Below are 9,134 nucleotides of genomic sequence, written 5' to 3'. Positions count from 1 at the left end.
GAATACTTTATCATTGACTCATTATTTAGTTTTAGTGGGTTGATCTTCGTGATACGTTGTTACTAAACTAATTTTTAATATCTCAAAATGTATATGTATCTTTACCATAGTTTTAAAAACCGGTATGGTGAAAGAACTGAAAATTGGACTGATTATCGGTTTTCTGGTTGGATCGGGGTCTGATCGATGGTCAAACCGGTGACGTCATAAATAATTTAATTAATAATTATAGAAATAAATAAAAATAATAATTTTATAACTAGTCATTTTAACTAAAAAAATTTAAATAATAACCCACAAGCCCACTATAAAATATTTTAATTATTTTTTAACCTTTCTAATAACAAAAAGTAAGTGCACCAATGGGTAGCAATATCATGGCCCACTTAGTCTTTTTTTCCCTCTAAACATTCTACTAAGTGCACTAATGGGTAATAATATCATTGCCTACTTGATATTTTTTCCCTCCTCACATTCTACACATTAATATCCCAACTATTACACATTTTGAAATCCATACATCCACACAATTGGTTCAACAATATATTTCGATTTGACTAGCGGAACGATATATTTCGGTACTGGTCAATACTAGTGTACCATTTTGGGTTTACCGCTATTTTTATATATTTAATATATATATGTGCTATATCCACAATATTTTCTCAACACTTTTACAACAAATCATATGTGGTTATTTCTTATTGGTTCTAATTTGAACCTACTACTAAAATAACTTTTTTGCCCCCACATAAAAACTCATAACAACCTAAAACTTAAAACTTGTTGTGAAAGTATTATAAAAATATTGTGAAGATTTTTTTTTTTTGGGTACACGTATCTCAATTTTCAACCACCATCTGCGAACAAATTGTTTTTAATAACTCACATTTTTTTCTCCTCTACTCATTCTCTTTTACTTTTACCATTTATCTTTCTTTATTTTTATCTTGATTTTATCTCCTCCACATGTTTACCTCCACTAAGTCTTATCTCATTTCAAATTTCAAAAAGCTAGTCTTATCTCCTTACCTTTGGTCAGTCATCATGTTAGCACCCAAAGCAAAACTCTTTGAAAAAGAGTAAAGACATAAAAAAAGTGAAGAAGAAGAAGATTAGAGGAATATAGACATTGTAGAGACCATGAAGAAAAATGAAAAGTTAAGCAAAAAAGAGACCGAGATACAAGAGAGATGTGTTGAGAAATTATCATAGGTGAGTGAAAAATTACGAAGAAATTTGTGTACTGTTTATTCGGTTTAACCACACCGGTTTTCGGTTATGCCATTTGAACTGGCGGTTTGTACTGTTTGTCCAGTTTTCTTTCATTTCCAGTTTTAACTAATAATCAGACCAAATTAAGGTTCGATTCCCAATTGAACCGGTTGAATCAACCTGTCCAGTCCAGTTTTTAAAACCATGATCTTTACTTTAATTTAGTTTACTTTTTCTTTATAGTATATTTATAACATTTTCCAAAATCGTCTTACATAAAACATCATAAAACTATCCGCGCATCTACGGGCAACTTACTATTTAATACAAATTACTTTGCTTCATACAATTCTAGCTTCAATACAGTCAATTTCTTCTTGCTTTTCGTTTAAATCAGTTTCTCAACACTATCCTCTTACCAATAAAATGAAGTAAATGATTATGACCATGAAGCAAACAAAATGTTCCTCAACAATTCAAAGCAAAGCTCTCTCTCTCTCTCTCTCCCTCTCTCTCTCTCATATCAGCAAATAAATTAACCAGAGTACCAGAATAATTTATTTATGAACTAAATATAATTTTCAATAATATTGCGCACAGGGATTGGTTTGACAATTAATGAATACTACATTAATTCATTTATGAACTAAATATAATCTTCCACGTCATATTACATTTCACTACACTAAGCTTATTCAATTGGGATTGGTTTGACAATTAATGAGCTTAAACGATCTTTCATCACTCCAGTTGATGTTCCAATACCATCTCCATGTTGGAAGATGCACTGAGCAGTCCTTGCCATGTTTAGTGACATTTTTACCATGGACTTTGGCAGGGAGTTTTTGGCGATCTCTTTGTTCAGTTTTTTCCATGAATAGCTGATTTTTTCCTTTATGCGATGTTTTGCTTCTACTTCAGGTTCACCTTCATGTACCATGTAGCACTGGATGGATTTTGCCACATCACCTCTCTCGCTCTCAGCCTTTGAATAGAGAAACAGAGAATTAACATTACGAATTGATTTCATTTTGGTTAATATGGTTTACTTTTTCAGAACTGAATAGGATCAATATAGGCAAAACTAACTAATACTTGGACGGCTTGAAATGCAAATATTTTGTATTAAGCATACCTCCTCAGTTCCCAAATCATCACTAAGTCGAGTTATAAGGGATGACCAATATATTAGATCTGAGCTTCTCTTGATGCAATCAAGCGAATCATTTGTTAAGGTGCAACCTTGCAAAATATAAGCATGGACCATGGCTGCATGACCACCCACAGAAATACATGCATTTTCTAGGTACTCATCCACAGTAGGAATGTATCCACTGTAAAACCACCGTGCTTCTACTAAATATGCTCTACAAAGATTTGCCCACTACATTGAAAAAATAATGCATGCCAATCAGTCAATAATTATGAAAAATGTGTCTTCTTTTTAAATTTGAAGAAATTTTCACAGAATTAAAGAATCAGCTTACCTCTGCCTTAATGTAGGGCAAAGTATTAAGGCCATGATCTTTGATGACACCACAGACCATTTCATTAGCGAAGTTAAGCAAGGCGACATAGCAAACCTTCATGTACTCAGGAAGGTCCTCCATGGCCTTCATTTCCCATCTGTTCAAAAAATTAGGCAGGAAAGAAATTAAAAATGGTACAATGTTTATCATGCTAGCTATGGTTAGAACAAGATAAAAACAAACTAGTAAACTCAATAATCATGTTTTTATTATACCGATCCACAGCATCAGTGAAGCGCTCAAGCTCATCTAGTGATCCATACACATCATACATATCATCAATTACTGTTAATATGCATACAAATTTGGTGAGGCCTATCCTGCACTTGGAGAATTGGGGCTCAGAAACGATCCCCATAGCCCACAAATAATTCTCCATCAACCGGTCCCTTGAGAAAGTAAGCTTTTCTGCCAAACCCAAGTCTTTCCACCACCTAATGCATCCAATTTCAAATATATTAATTTAAAATTGCAATTTTTCCTTTGAAACTTATGGATGGAAGTTATTGGTACCTTTGTAACTCCTTAAGTTCTCGCTGATGTACAGATTGTACTAAATTATAATCCAACTTAGCCAGCTCAAGCAAAGTCAAGTTCTTTGTACTATCCTTTTCATAGATACCAATGAATTTCCGAACTTCAACTCTTGGCACCCTCCAATATAAGGGGACTTCAAGTGACTGTTTCACTTGCTTTGCTGAATTACTGTCCAATTTTTCCATTAATGATTTCAGGTTTTTCATACTAAAATTCTTGGCTTCTTCTGCAATACTTTCTCCATCCATTCCAAGGTGTGAGGCTTCATACAAACTCTCAAGTCCCTCTATGTTCAAGCTTAAGCTGTCCATGAATTCCCCATCTCTACTTCGAAATTTGTCAAACACATCTGTTTACCATAATCACCTAGGAGTGAGTTTTTTTTTATGAACCTCCTAGGAGTGAGTTATTTACAGTTCCTCGAGACAATATATATATATATATATACACAATTGGATTCATATCAAGTGTAAATTTTGTTTAATATTATAGTACCTTTTTTCTTTTTTCAATCTTATCATTGGACAACATTTTTTTCTCTCTCTTATACAACGTACTAGTTAAATAATTATCTTATATACAAATTTTTAAAAATTTTATTTTTGTAATAATACGTCTTAAATGTATGAATTTATACATTGAATAGGAGTGCTAAATAGATGAATTAAAATCTTCTGTCTCCCTTTCAACTTTATACTGCGCTGTAGTTGCTATCTATCACACTTTTTTTTATTTTTGGGTAAATTCCACAAACCTACCCTGAGGTTTGGACTAATACCAACGAAGTCCACAAAATTTAAAAAGTGACCATTTTAGTCCTTTTTGCCAAACGGTTTGTAACACCGTTATTTTTTTTTTTTCTTCATTCTTCTTGTTCTTTCCTCTCTCCAGAATCACCTCTCTCTCTCTCTCTCTCTTCATCTGAGTCCATAACCTCTGACCAAACTGAGCAACCCAGCCACCCGACCCAACCCACCACCACTTCAAATTAACCATCCTCCGCTCAAATCCGGCGATGATCAGCCCTCCTTCGCTCAGCGCCGGCGACGATTTTTCTCAGATCTGTTTAGATCCGATGATTTTGGCTCAAATCCGAAGTATTTTCAAAAACCCACTTAGATCTGGCGATGTTTAAGCTTAGACCGGTAATGTTTCACTCTCCTCTGCTCAGATCCGGCGACGTTTCAATCTTCTCTGCTCAAATTCGGCGCCATGGTGGTGGGTTTGCAATTTCTCTTCTCTCTTCCTCTTTGCGGTGGCGCTATGGTGGTGGGTTTTGTAGTGGGTCGGTTTTGGTTTGGATTGGTGATAGAGAATTTGGTTTTTTGTGGGTGTGTTGGATTTTTGTGGGTTTTGGTTTATGTTTTTGGTTCTGGGTTTGTTTTGGGGTGGTCGGTATTGCTTAAGGGTTTATGGGTTTTGTTGGTGGTCGGTGGTTCTGGGTTTGTGGGTTTTGTTGATGCCGTTGCTTTGCTGCTGGTTGATGGTTTTATGGGTTTTGCTGGTGGTCGGTGGTTGGTGGTCATTGGCTTTTTGTGGGTTTGTTGGGTCGGGTCGTTGGCTTTATGGGTTCTATTCTTCAATTTTTTTCTTCTTCTCTAAATTAGAGAAAGGGAAGAGAGAAGACTCAGGAGAGGGGTCAGAGAGAGGACAGAGGGTATGTAACGGTGTTACAAACCGTTTGGCAATAAGGACCAAAGTGGTCACTTTTTAAATGTTGTGGACTTCATTGGTATTAGTCCAAACCTCAGGGTAGGTTTGTGGAATTTACCCTTTATTTTTTTTATTCTTATAAATTAACAAAAGTTTATTCGTCAAAAAAGAAATAACAAAAATTTAAAAATAAAAAATAAAACAGACACGTGATTTGATTGATAGGAAATATAGCACGGATATCTATAGGGAGTTCCTATCCTCTAAGAGAACTTGCACCAAAATAGAAAAAGTGCATAATTTTACACAATTTTACTCAAAATCTAACCACATCAGTTCATCTATATTAATAAATCTGCACGGTTATTTTAGCTTTTTAAATGATTATTTTATTTTATTTTCTCTCTTGTCCGATGCTCTCTCTTCCTTTACCCTCTTCATCCTTTACCTTCTCTTCAATCCAACAACAACAAATTGAAAAAAGAAGAAGGAGAAGAAGAAGAAAGAAAGAAGAAGCAGCAACTGCAAATCCGCCCAATTGCAAAATCATCATCGATAATAAAACTCTAATTGCAAAAGAAGAAAGAAAAAAGAGAGGCACATTCAGGAAAAATAGAGATCAGAAAAAGAAGAAAGGGAACCTGTGTTAAGTGAAAAAAAGGGAAAAAGAGGAGTTATGTTTGTGCCACATAAAGTGCCACAATTTGTGTTACAGCTCGCTCACGTGATAAGTTGTGAATGATAGAGAGGTGATAGTGGGTTCATGTGAGGACACCCCTCTACCATTCACATTCACAACTCGTCACATAAGTGAATTGTGACACAAATTGTGTTACTTTACGTAGCACTACTTTACATGACTCCTCAAGAAAAAGTGTTTGTTGGAGTAAGTGGAAAATAATAAAAAAACATGAGAAAAAATATTATTTAAATGAAAGAGTTTGTATAATAGATAAACTAAAGCGGATGTTTTTGTAATATTTAGGTAAAAATAAAAAATAAAAAAGGTTATTATGCGAAAATAGACGAAAACTTTAGACATACTTATTCGAATGCTCTATAACAGTGTGGTTAATTTACAAAATCTTTTGTAAAGTAATTGTGTAGGGTAATTTCTGTTAAAACTATGTGTAGTGTAAGCTGGACCTAACATACACATACATGGTTACAATATATATGTTATCACCTGAGCTAATCGAGAAACCATGTTCTCTTAGAATTCGAAATTGCAATGCGGTTCTGTAAAGATCGCTAGTAACGTCTGGATGTTGAAATTTCAAAACCTCTTCTATCTCTTGCTCAAAGTGGTAAGACACTCCTAACCGCTGCATTGAATCTATAAGCCTTAGTAAGAAATTTTGGTCTTTTGTGGATGTTAGCAAAGTTTTAATGTCTTGCTTCAACCCCTTAAGTCGAGTGCCATGGAACTCATACTGCAACACAACCAAAATATTCATATAGTAAAGATAACTAATTAGTGCATATATGTCTTAATAAATGGGGAAAAGAAGTGTAATACAATAAGTGGACTTACTGAGTACGGAGTGGTAAAGGACTCAATGAGTTTCTGGTCCCAAATGCTTGGGTGATAATTAGCTGATCGCCTTGGATTCACTTGTGTGTCATTGAACTTTGAGACGATGATGAACATGGGTGATACTGATAGCCCTTGCTTGCGGCATTTAATAATTGTTGTATGCTTCCTTGTTAGTGCAGCACTTCTTTTGTAATTTAATGTAGTGAGATATGAAGGAGAGGAAGAGATTCTTCTTAGTTCCATCAGGAAGGTGTTGTTTCTTGAACAAGTTGAGATAGAAATGGTTGGTGATTTTCGAAATCAAAGAAAAAAAGGATTTAGGTTGGATTGAGTTTGAAGCTTAATTATATATATAGGAGGATGATGGGTGAAAAAAACTTGAGGGAGAGAAATATCTTATTAAACAATTGTTAATGGCTTAACAAGTTGACAGCATCCCATGTGACTAATTCAAATTCAAATTTTAAAACATGTCGCCATCAGCCCACGTGAATAATTCAAAAAACATGTCTAATTCAAAGTAAATATTGAAGAGTACGGATAATTTATTGATCAAAAGCACGGCCTCATCATTTTTTTTTTGGCTGAATCAAAGACTTATTGAACCACATTAGAAACAATAGCCTGGGATGCCTCAACAAAGAAAACATTAACAAAACTTGGTGGGCCAAATCCCAGATCAAAACAACCAAACAAAGAGGGTTAAGGGACCAATTTTAAGTTAGCGTATAATGACAGATATTTTGAGAGGAGAGATTATTTAAAATATTCAAGTAGAGAAGATTTGACGGTGTAATTGAGATAAGAGTCTAAGAATCTCTTTCTTGTCAAATCTAAATTTTATTTGGAATTAGAATATTTTTTATGTGAGTATTTTGACTAGTAGTAAAACTATTTAATTATTCAAGAGTTTTAATGATGCAAGCGAAAAAAAGTTTGGATTTATTTTCGATAAACTGGACATTGTACCTGTAGATTTTTCTATGTTTAGTAACTTAGTGTGCATTTGGATTGAAATGAAAAATTAAAATTATTTCACTATTTAGCTTATTTTTGCTATTATTCATGAGCCTATTGCACTTTTTGACACTATTTATGAGCCCCATTGTACTATTTCAACTAACTTTTACTTTTATCTATAGTGTTTTTAGTAATAATTTTTCAATTTCAATAAAATAAACAATATCCAAACACATCCTTAATCTTTTTCTATACCTTTATACATTAAGCGTAGATAGAAGGTACAAAATTTTTGGGCCTATTTAATAGTGTTGTTCTAGTAATATTATTTATTTTTTTTAAATATATGTAAGTGAAAATATATGTAACGTCGTTTAAAAATGAAAATACGTGTACACGGATATCAAAGGCCCTTCTTGTTTTGCACAGATTTTCTTTCAGTAGTAGTGCCGACACAGGTGTTTTGCAAAAAGCTTAATGCGCCTAGGCTTTGAGTTTTGACATGCCATCAAGAAGGAAAAAGCAAGAGGAAAAGAAACAATGGTTGTTTTTCTTCGTAAGAGCATTTGTAGCAGTGGAGCTAAATAGCTATAATGCTATTTTAGCTCCACCAAAATACCAAATAGGGTCACGCAGCAAAGGAGCCAAAGCAATAATTTTTAGCTGAACTACTACAGTGCACATCTATAGATAGATGTGCACTGTAGCAGTCATCTAAAAAAAAAAAAAATTTTATTAAGCCCTCCCGATTAAAATAATGCTTGGCTGTTTATTTTTTTTCATTCTTTTTATTCTTCATCTTACCGTCCTCTCTCTCATCACTCTCAAGCTCCCATCTCTCCATCTCACCTCTCTGAAACCATCCGGTTCACTCTCACCATCTCACCATCTCATCACTCTCAAGCTAACTGACGCCGTCCCAGCCAAAGCTCGACCCACCGCCATCCCAGCCGAAGCTCGACCCACCGTCGTCCCACCCGCCGATCTCAGACCGAGCCGTCCCAGCCACCCATCTCTCTCAGACCGCCTCAGACCTCGCCGTCCCAGCTGATCCACGTCAGGTCAGTGAATTTTTTCATCTCTTTTTTTTTTTTTTTTATATGAATTCGTGAATTTTTTCATTTGGGTGTTCTTTTTTTGGCTTAATTTTTCTAGGTTTGTGTCATCATTTATGGAGTTATTTTGTGGTGAAAAATGGTGTGTTGTTGGGTCAGTGATTTTTTTCATCTTTTTTGATGAATTAGTGAATTGTTTCATTTGAGTGATCGTTGTTTTGGCTTAATTTTTCTGGGTTTGTGTCATCATTTATGGTGTTATTTTGTGGTGAAAAATGGTGTGTTGTCAGGTTAGTGATTTTTTTTTTTTCATTTGGGTGTTCATTGTTTTGTCTTAATTTTTCTGGGTTTGTGTTATCATTTTTGTTGTTTTTTTCCTATGGCGGCGGCAACGGCGGTGGTAACGGTGGCGGTTGAAGGTGGTTGTAATTGTTATTTATTGTATAGGATATATTATTTTATTATATTGAATATATTATTTTATTGTAATGGATATATTATTTTATTGTGATGTTTATATTATTTTATTGTGTTAAAAGCTAAAATAGATCCATTGCTGCAGTATATATATAGGTAAAATAGATAAAGTAACTTTTAGTGGAGCTAAAAAGCTAAATTTTTAGCTTCACTACTGTGATGCTCTAAGGC

The 9,134-nt window shown here is 34.3% G+C and overlaps 1 protein-coding gene across 1 annotated transcript; it reads right to left on the bottom strand.

Annotated features, from left to right (window-relative positions):
• Positions 1-1,814: 1,814 nt before the first annotated feature.
• On the bottom strand, positions 1,815-6,775 carry LOC115955294 (probable terpene synthase 9). The gene is made up of 7 exons (XM_031073384.1): positions 6,469-6,775; positions 6,121-6,367; positions 3,258-3,630; positions 2,960-3,178; positions 2,703-2,841; positions 2,351-2,599; positions 1,815-2,200 (listed from the first exon to the last, which is right to left on the bottom strand). The coding sequence occupies exons 1-7, from the start codon at positions 6,712-6,714 to the stop codon at positions 1,907-1,909; spliced, it is 1,767 nt and encodes a 588-aa protein (XP_030929244.1). The 5' UTR covers positions 6,715-6,775; the 3' UTR covers positions 1,815-1,906.
• Between the last annotated feature and the right edge of the window lie 2,359 nt (positions 6,776-9,134).

Source organism: Quercus lobata, chromosome 8, assembly GCF_001633185.2.
Source record: "Quercus lobata isolate SW786 chromosome 8, ValleyOak3.0 Primary Assembly, whole genome shotgun sequence".
Lineage (NCBI taxonomy): Eukaryota > Viridiplantae > Streptophyta > Magnoliopsida > Fagales > Fagaceae > Quercus > Quercus lobata.
The sequence above is the reverse complement of the archived record's forward strand: the minus strand, read 5'-3'. Positions and strand labels throughout refer to the sequence as shown.